Source organism: Erithacus rubecula, assembly GCF_903797595.1.
Source record: "Erithacus rubecula genome assembly, chromosome: 25".
NCBI classification, from domain to species: Eukaryota; Metazoa; Chordata; class Aves; order Passeriformes; family Muscicapidae; genus Erithacus; species Erithacus rubecula.
Genome location: NC_136677.1, coordinates 5452824 through 5475436, shown reverse-complemented (window position 1 = coordinate 5475436; position 22613 = coordinate 5452824). Strand labels below are relative to the sequence as shown.

The 22613-nt window shown below is 54.2% G+C and overlaps 1 protein-coding gene across 4 annotated transcripts; it reads right to left on the bottom strand.

Moving 5' to 3' along the window:
- Nucleotides 1-40: 40 nt before the first annotated feature.
- On the bottom strand, nt 41-14671 carry ST3GAL4 (ST3 beta-galactoside alpha-2,3-sialyltransferase 4). 4 transcript variants are annotated; one of them, XM_079326695.1, is made up of 13 exons: nt 14447-14671; nt 12407-12513; nt 9994-10054; nt 3983-4055; nt 3387-3468; nt 2783-2866; nt 2580-2677; nt 2219-2279; nt 1880-1975; nt 1615-1804; nt 1374-1517; nt 1149-1292; nt 41-786 (listed from the first exon to the last, which is right to left on the bottom strand). In XM_079326695.1, exons 1-13 carry the CDS (start codon nt 14543-14545, stop codon nt 700-702), a joined length of 1326 nt encoding a protein of 441 aa, XP_079182821.1. In that variant the 5' UTR covers nt 14546-14671; the 3' UTR covers nt 41-699. The 4 variants fall into 4 exon arrangements, with proteins under 4 accessions (XP_079182821.1, XP_079182823.1, XP_079182824.1 ...); XM_079326697.1 differs by lacking the exons at nt 12407-12513; nt 14447-14671 and adding an exon at nt 4479-4667 and having other exon boundaries at nt 9994-10046; XM_079326698.1 differs by lacking the exons at nt 12407-12513; nt 14447-14671 and adding an exon at nt 4479-4609 and having other exon boundaries at nt 9994-10035.
- Between the last annotated feature and the right edge of the window lie 7942 nt (nt 14672-22613).

Sequence of the window (22613 nt, the reverse complement as noted above, 5' to 3'; positions counted from 1 at the left end):
CCAGTGGCATGAGGGCCCTGAGTGAAGGCTCCACCATAAATTAGCATTTAAATTAATTAAATTAATCTGCACCACCAAAGGGCCCTGGCAGACCCCGAAGCCAAGCACCCCAGGGTGCCCCCACCCAGGGGGGCTGTGGGGACGGGTCCCTACGCCAGCGCTAAGGCACAGGACAGGGCCGCCAAGTAAAAAAGGAAATTAAAAAAAAGGGGGAATTAAATATTTGGGAGGAGGTCCAGGGCAGGGAAGAGGCAACATTAGCCTCCAAAGGCTCCCATTCCCTGGGGGGGGGGGAGTGGCCAGGACCCCCAAAATCAGCCCCTCAGCAGGGCTCTCGTCAGTGTATGAGGGAATTAAGGGAAAGAGAATGTCCAGGGCTAGGGCTCCTGCCCTGGCTCACCCCCTCAGGCCTGCTGGGAGGGAGGACCCCCCTACCCCAAAAACCCCCTCCAAGTCCTGGGTAGCTTCAGTGTGTCAGTAGAAAAGGCGCTGAGCCACGGCCCCGCCGGGCTCCTGCACCCCAAGGGCTGCCCCACCCTGGGCACCCACGGTCCAGCGCGGCCCCCCAGCCCCAGCCTCGCTCCAAGAGTCCCAGGGCCTGGTGGTGGCAGTGGTGACAAGGATGCTGTGCCCTCGGTCACTCTGGCCATGCCAGCACAGTGTCCCCTCACTGAGGGGGATGGTGTCCCTGTGCCATCCTCAGAAGTAGGTGAGGTTCTTGACGAGTCCCAGCTCCAGCATCCGCTTGATGGCCACGGCCTCGTGTGACACGTTGTGCTCCGACCCCTGCGGGACAGAGTCTGGTGAGGAGGGGCCGCCACGTGCTTTCCTTCCAGCCCTCCCACCTTCCCACCCCACCAGTGGGGACCCCCCAAAAGCAGGGATGGAACCCTCCCCGCCCAATCCCCCTGTCCACGGGCTCTTCTCACACATAAACTGGGGATGGATCCAACTCTCCAAGCTTCCAAAGACATTCAGCTACCACGAGAAGTTGGATGATGACCATCCAACCTTCATCACGGGAGGGGAGTGACAAGGAAGAGCCTCCCACACCATTCAGCATCCTGGCACTGCTCTCCTGGGCTGTCATCCCCCATCCTGGGGGAAAAATGGGGGGAACAGAGACAAAACTGTGGGCAAACACTTACAGCCATGGACTTGAGTGTGATCTGTTCGTAGTAATGGATGGTTTGCTTCTTGTTGGCCGAATCGGGGTAGCCAAAGCCCGCGATGTGCACCAGGTCACAGAAGTGCAGTGCCAAGGTGATGGCCAGCAGCCCTGTGGTGGGCTTCTAGGGGACAGAGAGCCACAGCCTTCAGGGAGCTGCACGGGGACAGGGTGTGCAGGGGGACTGGCCATCCTCACGCCTTACCTGTTTGATTTTCCGTGGTTGCTTCATGGGGAGGTTGAGCAGTTTAGCAGCAGTTACTTCCATGTAGTAGGGATTGAGCACACGCACTTGCTCCGGCTTGGCGTCCCAGATCAACGGCGGCTGTTTCCAAAATCCTTTCCGAACCTGCAAGAGGCCAGATGTCCCCAAGAGCGGGGTGGCATGACAACAGGAGTCTGGAGCAGCCAGGGAGGGGTTGGACCTTGCTCCCCACCACACTCACCCTCTTCTTGTCATTAAGGATAGCCTCCATCCACTGGAAGTCCGAGGGCTTGAAGGGCACGAGCACCAGCAGCGTGTCGGGGTTGTTCTCGGCCCGGGGGTCGAAGTGGGCTGACTCGGGGTAGAAGAGGCGCATGGTGGTCTTGGTGCCCACGTCCTGCTCGTAGCCATGGACCGGGGCGTTGTTCAGCCTTGGGGACATCACAGTGTCAGCCCCAGCTGCGGGTGGCACCGGGGAGGGGGCGTGGGTGGGCCCAGGGCTGTACCTGATCACCACATCGTAGGTGTTGATGGTGTCCCCCATGGAGCTGTTGCGGAGCCGGGGGCCGTTGCCCACCACAGCACACCTCCGGCACTTCAGGCTGCGAGAGAAAACCCTGGCTCAACCAGACCTGTTCCAAAACCCGGGAGATTTTAACCCTCAAGGGGGTTAAACCCGGTGTTGTCCCATTTCCAAACCTTCCCATGCTCCACCCACCACCCCTGGGTTGCAGAGGTTCATTTTGCCAAGACCTGGGCACACAACAGACAAATTCCAACCACCCTCCAAGATGGCAATGATGAAGAAAAAGCAAGAAAAGCCCCTAAACCCACCCCGGTGTTACCTCTGGATGCTCTCAGGCAGGGAGTGATGGGTGACGGACAGCAGGTGCAGGAGGACGTCTTCTGCAAAGCAAGGGCAAGGACAGGTTGAGGAAGGTGAGGAAAGCAGCTCCTGCCTGGCACCCTGGGTGCTGCCCCATCCCTGCTGAATTTGCTCCTGCTGTAAATCCCAATTTAAGGCAGATAATCTCACTGTGAGGCTTAATAAAACCTGGCCCACCCTGAACTCTTTCAGGGGCACCGTGTGCACCCAGGGTGAGAAGATATCCACTGCAGATGTCTTTAGGAAAAGGGAAGTTGAAACCCCAGGAACAGCAGTAGGACAGACAGACAGACAGACCCACTGAGCACTGCCAGGCTTACCACTTCCCTTGGTGCCATAGGGCAGCTCGTAGAGTGACGGTGTCTTCACCCAAAAATAGTCCTTTAGCTGCAGGAACAGTGGGTGCTCCCTCGTGTAGCTGCCAAGGAGTAAAGGGTCAGTGAGGCTGGGATCAGGGATGGCACAGGAGGGGGGTCCTGGCTCTGCATCCCCCCCACTCCTCGCTCCCAGCCCCAAAACTCACTTCCCGATGAGCTGCGCCGCTTTCTTTTCCACCTCCCCAAGGGGACACGTTGTCTTGTTGTTTTCTTGCACAGGGAAATAAAAGCTGTAAAGGAAGAGGTTAATTAAATCAAATGATGCCTGTTCCTCTGCAGCCCTCTCCTGGCAAAAGGGGCTCCAGCACCCCCAGGCATCCCCACTGTGGGATTCCAGCCAGATTTAAGGCCAGCACTGCCTGGGTCTTTATCTGCTGGGCTTGCAGTCTTGCATCAGAAGAGGTCTCTCTTGCTCTGCTCATGAACCTCACACTCCACTTTCCCCATCTCCATCAGAATCGCTGGCACTGGGAAGGGAGCAGGGTTTTCTCATTCCCCCAGGCTCAGAAAAGCACCAGCATTTGCAAAAAACCCTGCAGAGCCCAACCTCCCCCCCACACCGAGGGGGAGCCTCGTTTGTGTCTCCCATTCTCCAGCAGCAGCTGAGGATGCTGCCATCTCCCCAGCCCGCTCAGATCCAGGGAATCTGCCATGCTCTGGCACCCCTGTGAGGGATGGGCAGAAGAAGCTGCCTCCCAGGAGTGAAGGACAGGGAAGAAGGATCTTTAAACTTGAGTAAGAAGCACTCACAGCTGTGTGTACCTGTCTTCCCGGTAGATCGAGTACCAAACCATCACCAGAAACAGAGCCAGCACCCCGAGTATCTTCCCTCCTGCATGCTCAGAGGGGAGGGGGAGAGAAAAACCAACATCAGCCATGGGGTTTAGATGATTGCTTCTGGGGTGCCACAGCAACCCTAGATAGACCCAGGATGGCAGAGCCTTCTCCTTGGGGAGCAGCTGGGGTTGGCTGATACAATGGCTCAGACAGAAGCAGCTCTAAAATGTATCAGGTGGTTTTTGTTCCAGGTCTAAAAGTCACTGTGACATTCCTGTTTCCTCCTGCCTGCTTTGCATCAAGCCTTGGCATACATCTATTTTTCCGTGTGCTTCTGCCCCATTTTTGTGCAATGGAGTCCAAAGTGCTCCATGTGCTCAAGCCCAGTGATTAAGTAGTGATCCCCAAAACTGCCCTCCCCACCATGATCTTCTCCTGTGATACCCCAATACTCCATTGCCCAACTGGAACCACAGCAGCAACCAACCCCCAGATTTCCAAATGCAATTTCCTCAGGCTCTCCATCCCTGCTTGGACAGAGGCAGATGGGATCCCCCCATGGGACTCACGAGACTTGTTGATCATTTTTATCAGCAGCAAAGGGATCAGGCGGGGGCTGGAGCTCTCATTGTGGCTGGTCACCTGCAGCAGGAAAACAGAAAAAACCATCAGAGCTGACCCTAAAACCCCATCCAAGAGGCATCACCCCCTGCTTGCCCATCTGCATCTGCAGACAAGCAGCTGCAAGAGTTCCCCAAAGGCTTTATTAATTTAAATTCACATTTCTTTGCTGCCAAAGGGTTGGTTTAGAGAGCTTATCAAAGCCAGGCAAGGGCTGCACTTTCCAAGGAGCTTCAGCCCTACGGGTTAAAGGCCAAAGGAAAAAAAATTAATTAGAAAGGAAAAACAAGCCCCCCAGTGGGGTTTCAACCATGAAATCCCACTGGGGGAGACTTTAAGCCCAGCTTAAGCATTTGCCTGGCACCAGCAGGTACAAAGCCACCACAAAGCCAGTCAGAAGGGACAGAGCAGCCGAGCAGGATCAAACCAAAGAGCATCACGTACTTGGGGAATCTCTAACACCTTGGAGTCACTCATCCTGGCCTGGAGAAAGGAGGTGCCACGAGCTCAGTGCCCACACAAACACTGCCCAGGGATGTGGGGCCACTTTTGTCCTCCTCCGAAACCTCTGGCTCCTGGAACAAGGAGCAAAGAGCCGCAGTCGGAGCCGTCCCGGGATCGGCTCATCCTGTCCTGCCAGGACACGGCAAATGAACTTACCAGCTGGGAGAGGCTTTGGGGTACAGGGGAGGCTTTGCTGCCAGGGTGAATCCTGCTCCAAGCCAGGCTCAGAGCTGCACTTGGCTTTGCCACCTGCCAAGCGAGCTCCTCCCGGATCCACCGGCCACGTCTCGTTACGTGCCAGCCAAGGGGAAATGCGCACCTGGCCAGGCTGGGCAAAGTCAAAGTCTCTGAGTGAGAGCCTGCCCATCAGTGTCTGCAGGGATTAGTCACCCGAGGGAGGGAACCCACCTCACTCCCTCCCTGCCCAAGGAAGTGCTGCTAACAAACCTGACAGCTGCCAAACACAGCAGTGCCACGGCCCGGCCAGCCAACAACATCAGGTTTGGGGGCAAAAATGGGTCAAGAACGAGGAGAAGTGGGAGCAAAGAGGGTTCCACAAGAGCCAGGCTCTTCCTTCCCTGTCATGGGCTTCTGAAGTTAAAAGGGCAGGAGAGGAATTAATTAAAAAGGGTAGGAAGGGCAATTAAAAGGCAATTAAGAACAATGAAACCACACTAATAGCAATGGGACAGGACACTAGAAAAAGAAAATTGTGTCTATTTGACAGCAGAGGGATGGGGACAGGTGAGGAAAGCACCTCTCTTCCTCTGAACCTTTTCTCCATCATAAAACATGGATTATTGTGCCCCAGCATTACCTGGGGGCTCCAGAAAGGGAAAGCAACTCCCATCCCAACTTACACCCTGGCTCTCATCCTGCATCCGTATTTCCAACTCAACGAGCCTCTCCTGGTTAGGAAGATGAAACCCACTGGATTTTAAAGGGTGGGAGCAATACAGGGAGAAGGCATAGTGGGGTCTCACCCCTTTACATGTTACAAATGCTTGGAAAAAGTAAAATTAGGGGAAGGTAAAAAGCAGCTTGTGTTTCCTGGGAGGTTTTGTTCTTAGCAAAACTGGCCACAAAAGCCCCAAGCTGCCTAAGCTGGAGGCTGGGGATGCTCCTGAGGGGCCTGAGTACCCCTGTTTGCCCAAGGCTGGGAAACTGCTGGGCATCAGGACCTGATTTTAGCACCAAATTCACCCCCCAGCTTCATCCTTGGGTGCCAAAACACCCAAGCAAGTGCATTCTGCCCCTTTCACCGGTGAAAACACTTGGAAAATCCGCTCTGCCCACAATGTTTGCCTTTACATACCAGCTTTTTTAAGGTAATATTTTATGACAGCCTTATGATCTTTTCCCAGGGTTTGTATGCACAAGTTGGGCCTGATACAAAATTTATCTAAGGCAAACAGGGCTAATAATCCCTGAGGAGAAGGAAAGTTGTTAGTGAAGCGTTCAGGGAATGCAGAGCAAAACAAAGCACACCCGGCTGCCCCCGCACCCATGGTGCCTCTGGAATGACTTCAAGTGCCCCACAGCCCTCCCAGATCCACAGCCCAAACCAGAGCAGCTGCTGAAAGCAAGAAGGTCTGAACTCCCCAAGCCAGGTCCTGTGTCCTCCTCATAGGGCTGCTGGAGAGAGTGATGCTGTAGAGTCCTGCTGGTCCCCACAGCATCCCCAGTCCTGCTGCACCCTCAGAGCCTGCAGCATCTCATCACAGCACCCTCAGAGCCCCCCTGAGTGTCCCTGTCCCACCACAGCACCCTCAGAGCCCCCCTGAGTATCCCTGTCCTGTCACAGCATCCTCAGAGCACCCCATGGCAACTTGGTCACAGCACCCTCAGAGTCCTCCTGAATGTCCCTGTCCCACCACAGCACCTTCAGAGCCCTCCTGAGTGTCCCTGTCCCACCACAGCACCCTCAGAGCTCTGCTGAGTATCCCTGTCCCACCACAGCATCTTCAGTGTCCCCCCTGAGTATCCCTGTCCTGTCACAGCATCCTCAGAGCACCCCATGGCAACTTGGTCACAGCATCCTCAGAGCCCTCCCACAGTACTCCCAGTCCTGCAATATCCCTGTTCCTGCAGCATCCCTGGTCTCCCAAATCGTCCTCAGAGTCCCCTCCCACTGGCATCCCCATCCCATCACTACAAGCTCCCACAGCATCCTTCAAGTCTCCCTGAGTATCCCTGTCCCATGACAGCATCCTCAGAGCTCCCACAGCATCCTCAGAGCTCCCAAAGCATCCTCAGAGCTCCCACAGCATCCTCAGAGCTCCCACAGCATCCCTCAGATGCCCCAACACAGACCCCCCACCACAACACCCTCCCTGGATCTCCCTGCAGCATCCCTGTCTGGCTCAGCACTCACTGGGACCCACCCTCACCCCCCAGGGTTGGTCCAGGGCATCACCCCTGCCCCACCAAGCCCTGAAACTGGGGGGAAAGTCCCAGCTGGATCCACACCTGGAAGAAGTGCCTGGAAAAGCCCTTCTTTGATGTTGGAGGATGCACCCCCCAACACCGCAGGCTGCAATTATCACTGCACAAAGGATCCAAAGGCCCCATGGCCCATTCCCCCTCTCCCACTCCCTTACCCACCCCGTGTTCTGGGAAAGCCCCATCCCAGGATGCTGCAGAGGCAGCTCAGGTCCAAGCCTCATGGAGTTTCCCTGTCTACCTCCAGCCTGGATCAGGGTTTTGCCTCCATGTCCCCTGGGAGATGCCAGCAGCATCCCTACAGACCGACCCTCCTGCCAGGGGGGAAACTCGGAGAAGTTCATCCCTGTGTCTCCTATATCCTCCCATGGCCTCAATGGCTCCAGCATTTCCAGATTTAAGTCATGTCAATCCACAAAGTGGCAGCAAGCACCTGTCAAGTTGCTCCCAGTCAAGAAAAAAGGGGAAAAAAAAGGAATTTAAAGGCATGGAACAAGCATGAAGGTGGGGAGTGGTTATAAATTCCCCCACACCATCCCAGCATGGATGGATGGTGATCACAGGCCATCCTGGCAAAGCATCATGGGCCAGCAGGCTTGGTACTTTTATGTTTCCATGGTAACCTATGGATGGAGAAAAGGATGACACAAGGCAAGGACACCTCTCCTGTGCTCCCACCATCCCATCCCACATGCCCATAGGACATGGAGCCACCCACTGCCTGGTCCAGCTTCCCTGGGTAAGAAGGATGTTCACTGAAAAATAATCATCTCTGACAGTTTATCCCAAAAAAAACATGCCTTTATTTTTAACTGAAGAAGAGTTGGATAGCAGCCGAGGAAGGGATGCAGTGGCATCCCACAGGCTGGGACGGCCCGAGGAGCCGGCAGGGCCAGGCTCGCCCCGCGCCCTGCCCGCACAACCACGCCTGAGCACAGCCTGGGAGGCCACCCTGCAGGGACAGGATCCACAGGCACTGCCTGGGCTTGGCACAGCATCACAGACACCCAAAGCCCAGCCTGCCATCCCAAACCTTCCTCCCCCCGACTGCTGTGAGCTCCCGGTGGTTGGGGAATTTTGTTTTTTTCCAAGCTGGGGAGAAAATCCTTGTGGGATCGCAACAATCAGGACTGCAAACCCAAAAGGCAGCAGGGATCAGATCTGAGCCCCTCCAAGAGATGTTGCATGGGATGGGGGTGCTGGTAGGGAAAGAGGGATACCAAGGGGGGACCAGGGATGCCAAAAACCACGGAGCAGAGCGATGTCAAGAGCCAGAGCTGCAGTGCCTTGGGCTGGGGGGGATGAAGAGGGTCGTGAGGACACAGCACTGCCAGAATCAGCTCCACTGGACACTGGGTACAACCCCAGAGAGGGTGTGGAGCCAGTCCAGCCTGTGCACTGATACCTACATTTATCCTATTTTAAGAGCCCTGCGAGTCACTTTAAAGGAATCTTTAAAGGAATCTTAATTGCCTCTTACTCGGAGAGGCAGCGCTGTTTCCTTTGCCGTGGTATCCCAGGCACACAATAACCCAGCCAAAGATTTATGATAGGGGAAAACAACCCTTCATTGGCATGTGAGTCTTTACAAAACTTTTACCCATGACCAGGTTGCAATTTTGAAGGTGGCAACAGCAAACAAGCTCAGGTACAACAAGTATTTCCACAGAGGCAGGTCCTCAAGATAAATCCAGGCTGCTTCTGCCTACCCATGGCACTGTAGGTTTTAATGTGCTCCAGAGCAATTCAGACCAGCCTGGCTCCATCCTCTCCTCTCCCCCTATGTTTTTTTTAATCCTTGCAGCAGAAAAAAACAAAGAGATGGGACACAAATCCCTTCCTACAGCCCCAAAACACCATCTGTGTGGGCTGTGTGGGTATACCTGTTCATCTCACAGCTCTGGGGTAACTTAAGCTACAATGTTAGAGATTATATATTATTGTTTTTATTAAATAGGTTTAATCACTCTCACTCTTTTGAAATTTAAAACACTAAAATAAAGACCTTTTCTTGCTGTATGCAGCTTGCTACACCCTGGAGGTTAGGGCTGAGCTGGTACAGAGAGCAGAGCCACCCACGGGGTGATGAGCCCCTGATAAGGAGGGGAGGGCAGTGATAATGTGGCTTGTGGGATTTCACCCCTGATCCCCTGACATCGATCCAGCCACATCCTTCCCCCACCTGCCCCATCCAGCCCCCCTTTGCTGCCACCTTCACCTCGGTGCTATGTTTACTCTCCAGTATCTCCATCCTCAGGGATCACCCGGGGATGCTGCAGCAGCAGCAGCAAAAGCAGTTTTGGCAACACAGCTTTGAGCCCGTGTTTTGGGCTAAATCCCCCAAAAAGCAGCAGAAAGGGGAGGCAGTGAGCTGGGGCACAGGCAGAGTGCAGGCTGGGTGCTGGCAGCCTCTCCCCTCTTTCCTGAGAGCAGCAGGCAGAATATCCACCGGGAGCACCCCTACAGCTCTGGAAGGTAAAAACTAAACCATGGAGATGCTCCAGCCCACCCCCAACCCAAACTCAGCAATGCCCAGCTCTTCTGGGAAAAGGGGTGGGAAATGAAGGGATGTTAAGCCCCAGGGCTGGGTTATCTTGCAGGCAGCTCCTGCTCCCAGTAGCTTTGGAGTCTGGGGGTCCCTTTTTGGGAGCTCAGAAGCTGCCTGCACTCACCACCCACCTTGCAAGGCTTACGTGCAAACTCGGCCCGTGGTTTCTCCTCCACTTCCTGTTTTTGCACCGGATTGTAAAGAGCAGAACCCCCAGAGCAGCCCCACATCCCGATGTGGCCAGCCCTGGGCTCTTTCCTGCCATGCTACCAGCACAGAGGGAGATTCCCAGCGAATAACCTGGCCCATCACTCTGCACCCCCAGCATCACCTCAGTGCCCGTTAACCCACGCGGGGAGGAGGATTCCCATCCCAGAGACCTTCTCCTGTATCCCCAGCAGCGGGAGAGGGTGAAACCAGTCCCAGCAGGGCGGGGACCAGCTGGCAGCAATCACAGCTACTTACGGCCCGTCCTCTTGGTGCAGGCGGGAGCTCGGCGGGATCTACGGGGCCGTCCTCTCTTCCCCTAGGAAAGGGAGAAGGCAGAACATGCTGAGGGCTGCAGCCGCCCACAGCGGCAGGGCAGCCGGGCCCCTGAGGAGCATCCACGGATCGCTGGGGAGCATCCGCGGATCCCCGCGGAGCATCCGCGGATCGCCGCGGTCCCGGCCGGGGCGGCTCGGAGCGCCGGGCGGAGCCCCAGGGCAGCACGGCACGGCTCCACGGAACTCTGAGCTCTCCGGAAAACCTCCCAGCCCCGAAACACCTCCCGGCTCCGAACAGGCTCCCGGCTCCGAACAGGCTCCCACCTGGGCCGGCTCCGCAGCCCCAGGGCCGGGCTCCCAGCCGCTCTTAAGGAGGAGGTGTGGCCGCTCGCAGCGCAGACCTCGCCGCAGCTTTCCCCGACATCCCCTGGCCTTTCACACCGAAATCCCCTCCCGTGACTCACTCGGACTTTTAGGAAGACCCCGCGAGATGGAGCGGTGCTCTTTCGCAGGAAAAGGGGAATGCAGCTTTCCTGCCCTCCTGCAGCTCTGACAGAACTGAGAGAACGCTCCTTATTCCCGCAACTCTGACATCTTTTCCCCCAAAACTTTCCAAACTGCACATCCTAGCCCAGCACTGTAACATCCTTATGATCCGGGTCAGGAAAAGCCCTGCCAAAAAAACACGCCATGCACAGAAACCCTCCTGCCGTGCTGCCACTTAGGAAAGCCTCTCTGCTCTGCATCCCAAGTTGTTTTTCCAGGTTGGGGAAAATGAGCCAGCCAGTGGAGAGAGCCCACTGCTATCCCAGTTAGCCCCTGGGCACAAGCTGTGCTCTTCCCCCTGTCCCCTGGGATGGATGGGGTGTGGTGGGAGTCACGGCTCTCCCCAAAAAAAACCACACAAGAGGGAATGTCAGCTCATTTCAGTGCAAGAAACAGTGAGTAAGGTGAGTAAGACAAGCCTCTCTCTGGCAGCTGCTCCTTAAGCCCTGGTAGGGAAGGTGCTTCCATGGGAAAGCTCTGAAGGGCCAGAGGTTTTCTCACCTCTCTCCATCTCCTCCAGCTAGAAAAAGCAGAGATGAGAGAGGTGCAAGCCTTCCCCACAGCATGCTCCCCTCCTAATATCCCATTAATTTAACAAAGAGGGTTATATCCTGGTCCAAGGAGTGGGGAAGGAAACCACCCAGCAGCCCGAGATGGTTTCTCATGGATACTTCTCACCAGGGATCAGGCTTTCTGCACTGGGATGACAGGGATGGCTCCATCCCAGTGTCACACCTTCCCTCTCCACCCAAAGAATCTTTGCTTCCTCCTTCCATCACTGTTTGCCTTGGGGGGAGATTAATCCCAAGGGCTCAGGGCTATCAGCAACCAAAGCAAATGCACTTGAGACCACAAAATTCACCTTTGGCACCAGGGTCTTTCCAGAAGCCCTGAATCCACCAGAGCATCCAATATTGCTGCCTCTGCCAAGAAGCCTTTTCATTTAGAGCTGTGAATTATAGGATCCACTAACAAGGTTAAACTCTCCCTGGGGAGCTCCTGCTAAAGCGCTTACGGGCACAGCATCAGCCTCTGCCCATGGAAATGAGGATGAGGCTGTTCAGAGCTGCCTGGGGGTTCCAGAAGGATCCTGCAGCCCTGGGTGAGCAGCAGACTGCACTACCTCAAAGCACATCAGCCAGGCAGGATCCTGGTGGATCCATGCCCTAAGCTGGTCTTTCCAGCTCGACTGGAAGAGCCAGGAGCTGGATTGCTGCTGCTCTTCCCGGGGCTGTTTTCCAGCCACTCGAGCTGTTTCCCTGCCGTGAGCCGATGCGATCGCTCGTTCCCAGCCCAAGGTCTGAAAAGTCCCATCACAGTTCCAGCGTCCCCCAGGCCGGGATTCACCGTCTCCAGCACCCGCCGCAGGCAGCTCAGCCCATCCGGCAGCTGAGCCCAGCAGGAAATGAATGTCGCATATCCCAGAGCCCTCAAGAAACCCTAAACAAGATGGATTTTGTTCCTTTCCTTCTCCAGCTGTGTTGCTGGCTTCAGTTACCTCTCCTGCTTATCAGTTTAATCATTTAAATAATAATTTCCAAATCTGAAGGGGAAAAAGGCACCTTCTGCCCATTCCCCAGTATCGCCCTCCAGGATGTTCATGGCTTTGGGCAAAAAACCCCAAAAGCCCAATGGGCACATCCCTTCCTGGGTTAAAGATTAATGCCAGCCAGAACTGGACCTTTGAGGGGCTCAGCCCCAGTGTAAGAACATCCCGGCAGGACCAGGATATTCCAGAGGCTGGAGGGGACACACACAGGCAGGGATGAGACTCCAAATTCCTCCCCATCGAAGACCAAATCCCCCCAGGGCTGTTAAAACAGGGGAGGGGGAGATGGAGATGAGACCTGCAGCGAGGCCGCCGTCCGTCCGTCCGTCCCTCGGTGCTCCATGGCCGGCGCCAGCCTCCCTCGGTTAAAATTACCTCCCGAGGGGGGAGAGAGCAAAAGCCAGGCTGGGAGGGGAATAAAATCCAGGTGAGCTCATCCTCCTCCAGAGAAAACGTCTGCAGTTGGCATGAGCAAGGTGTTTCCAAGCCCGGCACATCCCTCACGTCACCCCAGTCTCTATGGCCCCGGGACCAGCAGCTTATTCATTCAGCAAGTATTTAATGGGAGATAATCCAGCTGCTTCCCAACCAGCCTTTGGCCGAGCCAAAGGTGTAATCCCAGTGTGGGAATTACACTTTGGGAAGAGGTTTGGCTAATGGTCATCCCAGTGGATACTCCCTGCACAAAACAGCACGAAAGGGCCACCACTAGCAGAATCCCCATCCTTCAACTCCATGTTTCTTTAGTTCTGTTAATAATTTAGTAAATTTATTCAACTATTTTATTAAAAATAGAATAATTTAATAAACCTATTTCTATCAAATCCCTGAGAATGGGAAGAAAAGCAAAGCTGCCCAGCCAAGCCGGATTATCCAAAGCAGCGACCGACCTAAAAATAAACCCCTGCTATTTAAGGATGAACCTCCCACAATAACCACCCCCCACCCCAAAAAAATATAAAAGGAAAAAATAGACATATTCCCAAATTGGGGTGTTGAGCATCACCCACAACACCAAAAAGAGCCTGTTTTGGGTTCATTTCCCAGCACAAGTCTGCACTTCCAAGAGAACAGCATCTCCAGTGCTGCTGATTTCCAGACACCCCATGCAAATAAATAATTAAGGTTCAAAGCTGCGTTTGCATAATACAGATAATCTGTCGATTTAACTTGTAAATGCAGAGGGGATTATGCAGCAACGTTGTTAATTAGGCAGCAAAGGGCTGGGGAAGCCCCAGCTCCAGGGCAGATGCCAGTGGACCACCAGGATGCTGAAGAAGGCAAATGTGTGGGGGATGCAGGGCTTTGGCAGTGGGATCTGGTCCTGGGGCAGGTGCTGTGGTGTTGGGGCTCCAAAACTTTGTGTTCATCCATATATTTTAATTAAAAATCCCCCCCAGCTCCCCCAGCCCTTCATCAGGACCTGCCCATCCCTTCCCACTCTGCCTGCACCACCCAAGCCCTTGAGGGCTGCCGTCACCCCAGGAGAAAAAAGGCAGTGGAAAAGGAGCCTGGGGTGAGATTTCTAAGGACAAATCACATCTTTTTTGTTGCATAAAGAGCCTGCTCTGACAGCTGGGCTGTTGGCCACCCTCAGCTCTCCCACCCCAAATACCAGAACCCCACCCGGGAGCAAAACCTGTTGAGCCCGAATATGCCCGAACAGACAGTTCTTTGTGATTTTTTTTTTTCTCGTCTATTTTTTGGTTTGGAAGCAGCACTGGTGATCCCACAGGGATGGGCCTGAGGACTTTCCAGCCTTTGGCACTGCTCCTGAACCTTGTTAGAAGGCAGCACCACATTTAACCCCTAAAGTCCCTCACTGCCCTTCATTTCTGACATCATTCCACTCCCCACACCCTATTCCTGTTCAGTCCTGCATCCCCAAAGTTCACTTGCATCCTCCCTCTCTGCATTTTTCTCCCTCATTTCTCACTTTCCACCTCATTTCCCCCCTCAAAGCTTCAGTGCTTTCCTCCATTACCAACACAGACAGGTCTGATCCATCCTTATGCCACAAAATCCCACTCACACACCACAAGCCAGGGGGGTCAGATGAGCCCAAAGCCACAGAGCTGCTGTGCTGGGGGTTTCATCCCCACCCAGGGGTGTTTTATAGTCCACTGGGCTGGCCAGGTGCACACAGCATCAGCAAAGCCCCAGAGCAGCGTGCAAGACTCCTCAACTCTTGCTCAGCATTCTCCTGCCTCAGTTTCCTGCCATTTTGGGGTTCAGAAAACTTCTGCCACATTGGCAATACAGGCAGAGGATGCAGCAAAGGATCCCAAACTCCATCCCAGCTCATTTATCTCCATTTTAAAAGAAATTTAAAAACCACCCGATGTCGCAAGCAGCTCAAACCCTGGCGGAGGATCCACCCCGGGGCTCCAGCTTGTGCAACACCACGGGGTGAGTTCCAACCTCCTGCCACTGGCATCAGGCTCTGGTTAAAAAACTGAGGCTCACTGAGCCTTACTCAACCTGGCCAGATATCGAGATTGGGCCGGGGAAAACTTCAGCGGGCTGGGGGAGACATTTTGCAAGGGGAAGAGCCGGAACAGGAATGGCATCTGGAAGCGATTGAAGGCAAGGAGCCTCTCCTGGCGCAGCAGGGAATTCCAACGGCGTGAGCTCAGGTTAAAGCCTCCTTCACAGACCCAGGATTGAAGAGAAGAAGCAAACTTCAGCACAGATATGTGTTTTTAAACCTACAAAAAACAAGTGAAAGGGAGCCAGTATCCTGCTTGGTCATATCCGGATGTGGTTTGGTGATTTAGGGTTGTTCTGACTTGCAATAAAAAGAAACCAAAACTCCAAAAGGCAGCAGAACTCTTTCCATGGATTTGTGGATCTAACTTCTGGTGTGGTGTCAGGAGTCTTCATTCAGCACTACACCATCCATTAATTGGGACCACTCATCCCACCTCTGAGCATTCCTTGGCAGCATAGGTTGCATCTCGTGATGGTCCAGGAGCATCCCAGCATCCTCAGGATGGCACAGAAGAGCTGATGGAGATTGCCAGCCTGGCCTGGACCAGGGGCTGACGCAGTGGGGCCCCTTCCAGTCCTCCCCGAGTCAAGGGACAGGAGCAGCAGCTGGTCAAACCCACCTTTGCTGGACATGCCAGCAGAGCAATTGATGGCAGGGCAGATGCAGGTGGGACGGGCAGACTCCATCCCTGCTGTGCCCCTGCCCCAGATCGCTGCTGCAGCCGCAGCTCGCACCGAACTGCCCGGAACCAGCCATGGCTGCAGCCCTGCCCCGCTCCACACAGCTCCCTGGCATGGCCATGGCAATCCTGTGCCAGCCTGTGCCTATCCTGGGCTGATCTGTGCCAGCCTGTGCCCATCCAGTGCCAGACCGTGCCCCTCCAATGCTGGTCTGTGCCCATCCAGTGCCAGCCTGTGCCCATCCAGTGCTGGTCCATGCCCATCCAGTGCTGGACCGTGCCCATCCTGTGCCAGCCTGTGCCCATCCTGGGTCAGTCTGTGCCCATCCTGTGCCGGTCTGTGCCCATCCTGTGCCAGCCTGTGCCCATCCTGGGTCAGTCTGTGCCCATCCTGTGCCGGTCTGTGCCCATCCTGTGCTGGTCTGTGCCCATCCAGTGCTGGTCTGTGCCAATCCAGTGCCAGTCCATGCCCATCCCGTGCCAGCCCGTGCCCATCCCGTGCCAGCCCGTGCCCATCCCAGGCCGGTCCATGCCCATCCAATGCCATTCTGTGCCCATCCAGTGCCAGTCCTTGTACATCCAGTGCCAGTCTGTGCCCATCCCGTGCCAGCCCATGCCCATCCCGTGCCAGCCCGTGCCCATCCCGTGCCAGTCTCTGCCCATCCCGTGCCAGCCCGTGCCCATCCCGTGCCAGCCCGTGCCCATCCCATGCCAGCCCATGCCCATCCCGTGCCAGCCCATGCCCATCCCGTGCCAGCCCGTGCCCATCCCGTGCCAGTCTCTGCCCATCCCGTGCCAGCCCGTGCCCATCCCGTGCCAGCCCGTGCCCATCCCATGCCAGCCCGTGCCCCAGCCCAGCCGGGAGCAGCAGCTCCGAGGCTCCAGCAGACACAAACACATCCTGGAGAGCCCCAAACCGCTCGAGCACCCGCCAGCCCGAAGGAAAACCAGGATGGAGAGTGGCTCTTTCGCTTTTTCCGTTCCCTGACAGCCAAATGCCTTTCTCCTTCCTCCAAAGAAACTTTCCAGCCCAACCCCAGTCACATGTAAGAGGTCAGCAGCTGGAAAAGCAAGAGATTTGCAAGTACTGGGGTTTTTTGCCTCTTCCCTCCCAAGAAGACTCAGGGTTTTCCTAGAAAAAGCCCGATAAACACGAGGATTACAGTTGGAGGACAGAGAAGTGTGAAAGCAGAGTGACAGGAACTTAAGAAACCCCCCGCCAAAAAAAAGAGAACCAGTAGTTGCATCAAGCAGCATGTAAGCATCAAAAATTTCCTCTCCTCACTGCAAAACCAAAACCATTCATGCAAGTGTCCCTGGGAGGGGTCCCTGCCTGGAATGGGTAGAGTGGGATGGGATCCCAGAGAGATCCCAGTTTATCCAGGATGCCAACCTCTGCAGGAACAGGATTACACAGCCATCGTGATACAGACAGAGGGAAAAAGTGAAAGGGGAAAAAGAGCATAAAATATTAAAAATAAATAAATAAAAAGCACAATAGGGAAAGCTGTGGAGAAGCAGATTCCATGCTGCCAGCCCGCATCAACTCTGGAATATTCAAAGCTAAAGCAATGGGACCATCACTTCATCAAAGAGAATAAGCAAGAGAATACATGGGATTTAGAGATATTGCCAAATAATTAATTAGCAGGATTCATCCTGGGAATTGCTGCCAGCTGAAAACCCCTGAACACAGGCATGGGGAGGGCACTGGTCTCAGCATTCCCACATCCTGCAGCCTGGCATCCACCTCTGATGCTGGTTGCAAGAATGGGGATGATACAAGCCATAAAAATACAGGCTTGTAGACATCAGTACAGCTGCTCCAGAGTTTGAAATGGGTGTTTTCCCTCCAGGGTGGATCTTCTAGGAGAATGCTCTAATCCCAGCTGTGGAACACACCCTACTTGCAGATCTCCATAGTGGACATCCCTTAAAATCAGTGTCCACAGACAGTTCCTCCTTTTGTATTTACATTTGCAGAGGCATTATTCCTCAGGATTCAGTGCCTTGCTGGAGCAGCTGCTATTAACTACTTGCCTGAAGCTGGATGAGCAAGCAGCCCTCTAATGATGCAGATAATTATGGACAGGGGTTAGGGAGAGTCCAGCAAAGCATGTTGATCCCATCCTACAGCTTATAGCGACATGAGGAGCTCATTAAACGTTGGACACATGGTTAGGAGCCAGGGTAGGAAGAGGACACTTAAACCATGAGTTCTGTCACTGATCCCAGGTTCTGGGCTGCCTGGGGTTCCTGTCCCATGGACACCCTTGGTGGAGACAGCTGGCAAAGCCTGGGCAATCCACCACCTGCCTCCAGGGGCATCCCAAGGGAGAGCCCAGCAGCAAAGACAGGCAAATTCAGCAGAGCTTCTCAAAAAGCTCCACAAGACTTTATTCAGCTCATGTCACCAAGAGATGGAGATCAGACTGGCCAAGCAGCCAGCATCAACCCACTGGACATCACCCTACTGATCCAATGGGAAAGATGGTATCCAAGCTGAGGAACACAAATAAAACTACCCAGAGGAAGAAATTTCCTTTGTTCTCCACTCCCCAGAACAATAAAACACCACTAGTCCACCCTGCAAAGACCTGACATGAAAAGATCAATGGGGAAAGGGCCAGCTGATCATTTTCCTGCATCCTCAGCTCTCCCTGGAAACAATCCTGTCCCGTGGGAGAGGAGAGCTCCAGGCACACGGAGTGGGACAGGACAGGGTTTATCCTGCACCAACATGCCCAGATCCTGCTCCCAGCAGCTCTGTCCACACCAGCATTGGGTGGGGGACCGGCAGGACCCCTCCTACCCCTTTGGGATCATCAGGCTACCGGAGAACATCCATCCACCAGTCAGGGGATGCTCAGGGATAGAGAAAAAAAAAGGCTCAGACCACTTCACTCCTCCTCAGCCCGTTCGCACGGGAGCGATGCCGTCCCGAGCCGCACACGGGGCACGTCCTCCCCTCCCAGGGCCTCCGCGAGGATTTCCCTTCCCTACCCCGGCATTCCACCCACCCAGACCCATCGCGGCGAGCCCACCCCGTGCCACGGGGAGATGCCAGACCCTCTCTGCCCGGGGCTCTGGGCTGGGATCTCCTTCCCCGGGAGTGGCCATGGGCAGGAGCGATGCCAAAGGCCGTCTTTTCCCGGCGAGATGAGGGGTTTGTTTAGCCGGGAATGGGGAGACAGCAGATGGAAGGGCACTGGGAGAGCGGGGGTTTTCCTCTCGCCGCTGCCCACACTCACACTTCAGGCGCTGATTAATCGCGTTAATTAGAAAAATAATCACAATAATCATTTTCCAAAACCCCACAAAACGTAGAAATAAAGCTGCTTTCTCCCTTCCCGCTATGCCGCGCTCGCCAGGACACCGATGCCAAAGGCGGGGGATGCACGGTGGGGTCCGAGCCGGGTGCCCCCATACCCCAGTCTGCGCCCCCCATGCCAGCCCTGCCTGGCAAAGCTCCTGCCCTGCCCAGGGTGCCCCCTCCGACCCCTCCAGCTCCCCAAAAACACCGGGGCTTTGCTTCCCACCCTGCTTCTGCTCAACGCCCCCGGGCTGCAAACCCGCTGCGGACACGGGGACCGGGGGGACCCGGTGCAGACTCACCATGGGGCGGCTCGGGGGGGTCGGAGCGGCGGGAGGGAGGATGCGGGGCCGGCCCGAGGGGCGGGCGGGGGGCGGACACGCTTGCGCACAGCGCGGGATGGGCGGCGGAGCGAGGAGGAGGAGGAGGAGGAGGAGGAAGGAGGGAAGAGCATCCCGGGAGATGAAGGCACCCGTTCTCTCAGCCGCGGCACGGGAAAGGACAGCAGCGCCCTGCCCGTGCCCTGCGGACCCCCAAAAATCATGGGGCTGGGGGCAGCCCTTCCCATGCCAACCCGCCAAAACTGGCCCACAGCAAATTTTGGGGAGTGGGCTAAACTCATCTTGTTGGAGATTTATACTGAGCCAGGGGGATTGTACTCTTCTCTTATTGAATCCCCATGAGATAACACACAAACGCCCTGGGGGTGGTTTTGCTTTAAACCATCAGCTAATATTAAGTATTTTTCTTTTTCCTGAAAAGAAATTAATTCTCACCACAGGAATGCCCCATGTCAGGCCACTTCACTCTCCCACGGGATTCCATTTCCATCCCACCCCACTATACACAAAATTAGCAATTAACTTTTGAAGTTTTTTTATTCCCCCTCAAACCTTTTTTTTTTTTTTTTTTTTTTTTTTTTTTTTTTTTTTTTTTTTTTTTTTTTTTTTTTAATTTCTGCAGCCTCAAACTCACCCTCCTGGGGTGAGTTTTGCCAAGCTCTGAGACAACATATCCAGTGTCAATATACAGTGATAGAATACCTGTAGAGCTGACATATCTGATTTTCCCAAGGGAGCTACATCAATATTTGAAGAGAATTCCTCATCCTCCTTAGGCTGGGGTTTCCTTGCTGTTAACAAGTGGGACAGAGTTTTACCCGTGGTGACAGGCAAACTCACTGTAATTAGGTTTTAATTGCCACAGGCTTGTAGACAATCTGGTATAATTAGTGGGGCCACAGCTCGGCAGGGAATTGCTCGAAGTCTATTTTGACCCCTCAGTCTCATGGGTTCCACTGCTTGGTTTATTGCATCTGAAAATAATAAACTGCATTCAATGAAGCTCCAGCAATAATAATGGATCCCAAATGTCTATTTTTTACTGTGCCCCCAAGACAGAATATTAAAAGAGGCTGTACAGCTTCCATCCCAGGATCTTCTCAGTCCCCAGCAGCTGCATCCTGCTGGTGATGGTGGATGGGCTTATTTTGGGGTGATGGTCTCCATCCACAGCATCCTCCCACAGCCCAGGGCAATTTCAACAGGACTGGGAGCAGGATAAAAGCCCTTGGGAGGTGCAAATCCTGTCTGAGGGACACCACACTGTGGCTCAAGCATCACCAAGGTTTGGGGAAGCAATGGTGATCCCATACCCAGTATTGTACACCAGCTGTGTCCATCCCACAGGAATCTCAGGACACCTGCATGCATCCATGGAGCAGTCACTGTGCTGCCTTGAGTGGACCCAAAAACCAGCCATGAGCTGCCTGTGGCCACCACAGCCTCAGTGGATAACAGGGGCTTAAAGCCCACCCCAAAGGAGTTTAAATTCCCAGAAAATGGGAATGCATTTGCTGCTGTAGCAGAGTGCCAGGAGCCTTCACTGGGTTAGTCACTGTTAATGGCTACACCCTGCCCTAATATTTAATTTACAAAGGATAAACTGCCATTTGGATTAATTCAGCATGATGAGCACTGAGTAATTTGAAGAAGAAAAGTGGAGCCAAAAAATGCTGGCTGTTTGAGAAGTGAATTTGTAGCGAGCTCTGCCATCACCCTTGGGACCTCACAGTGACAGAAGGGTTTGGGAACACTGCAGTGCAGGACAGGACTGGTGTCCTGCCCCCCCAGGGCACAGGCACAGGCTGTGCCATCCATCACAGCACAGCCAAAATGCTCCCACAAGGGTGATGAGGCCAAAGCAGGAGCCAGGCAAGCAGGATCTATTCAGGAAGGAGGAAGGGGATGCCCTTAGCCAGGCATGCAGCATCTGCTCCAGAGGGACAAGAATGCAGCAATTCATGCCCAGCACAAGCCTGCTTTGTCCTGGATCACCTCAGGCTCACCCTTCCTCAAGCAACAGCCTGAGAATGCCATCTGGCTTTGAAGGCCCAGCCCCAGGAGCTCAGTGAATCCTTTGAAGGCTCCAGATCCATCAGAATGCTTCCCCTGACCCCTTCTTTTGGGGACAGGCAGAGACAGCCTCCATCCCAGGCTCTGTGCATGCCCCTGCTCCCCAGTGCAGGCTCCCAGGAAAAGGATTTATCCAGCAGGAGCCAGGCAGATGGTCTGTGGAAGATGTGCTGCTTTGTTGTCTGTCACAGCCCTCTGAGAGTCTATTTTCAAGACTGAGGGTGTTTTTTCAATACCTGAGGACCAGGGAGCTTTCCTTGGAGACAGGATGGGCTTGTGTGTTGTTTAACCATCTCCATTCCTGGGCTGGCTTGGGTGGAGACACAAAACTGGTGATGTTCCCTCACCAAAGGAGACCAAGCTCCCCTTTAGCAGAGGAAATGATTTGGTATGGAAAAAAAAATTCATCCCTGTCCCTTAGCAATTTAAAACCTAGGGAAGGGGAGAGCCATGGGACAGGTAACCCTGCTGATCATGTCCAGATTCTAAAGCTCCCCAAATCAAATGCTCTGCTCTGCTTAGGAGGTGGGCAGAGCTGAAACAAGAGGGAAAGGATCCTGCAGCAGATCACTGCAGCTTTCTTACTATGGATAGCACTTCTAGACTCCAAGAATAATTTGGAAAATACCTCTAAGATCATAAAGCCCAACTGTTCACCCAGCAAATGGGAATTTCTGCAGAGAAATAAGGAAAGGTGGCTGCATCCAGCTGCTCTGCCTCTCCTTGCTGCTAAAAGGCATCAGGGAGCTGCCTGACCTGAATATTTATAAATGGGATGAGCTGAGCTGAGCAGAGCCCCCAGGGCAGCTCCAACAATGCTACTTTGCTTCAGCCAGCTCCAAGACACATTCTGGCACAGCCAGCAGCCTGGAAAAAATAAACCACACCTGGGTTCTCCCCCATCAGCAAAAGAACCCCTCTTAGAGCTCAGGGTGTGGAAAGAAGCAAAGAACTGGGGTAGCAGCAAGACGATTCCTGCAATTACATCCCTGCTTACTGACCAGAAACCAGAGCCCTTTTTGGCACCAAGAACTCATGAAGTTTTCAGAGGTTGGTGCTTAGTGGAGCAAGCTTCCTGCATACAGAGAAATTGGGTCTTTCACCACAATGGGTCATTGAATCCAACTCCTGGCACTTTCCCTTCCTGCCACCACCTTGGCAGGAGGAAGAGTGCTATTATTTTTTGGGGGGGCTTTAACCCATAATCCTTGCAAGAAAGGGGCTGCCCCTGCACAGACACAAATGACTAAGGAGCAGCAGAGAGGTGATGGCTCTGAGACTGGGGATCAGGCAGCACACAGCCAGACAGGAAGGGTGAGGACTCGGGTTAGTCACTGGAGTTCTTTGGAGCAAGGCACCCCTCCCTGCTTGAGGAAAGCTGCAATTTCACTCCCAGGGGTAAATCTGTAGGAAATGCATCAAGCTTTATGAGGATGGCAGGGTTCTTTGGACCTGTTCATCTATGTACTACCCTATTTGTGTTGATGTCTGGGAATGGGTGGAAGAAATGGATACAGCCACTCCCACCCAAACCCCCCCACCACATCCCACAGGCACCCAGACTGAGGTAAAATCCAGCACAATCAAAGGACTGTGCTACAAAACATT

What these genes read in the sequence shown, in the direction of transcription:
- ST3GAL4 (XM_079326695.1), bottom strand. Translation starts at nt 14,545, where the DNA reads ATGCCAGTGGCAGGAGGTTGGAACTCACCCCGTGGTGTTGCACAAGCT. An exon ending in CTGCACCAAGAGGACGGGCC is followed by an intron (nt 4,056 to 9,993) that starts GTAAGTAGCTGT and finishes TTCCTGCTGCAG; the next exon opens with GTGACCAGCCACAATGAGAG. An exon ending in CTATGGCACCAAGGGAAGTG is followed by an intron (nt 2,280 to 2,579) that starts GTAAGCCTGGCA and finishes CTTGCTTTGCAG; the next exon opens with AAGACGTCCTCCTGCACCTG.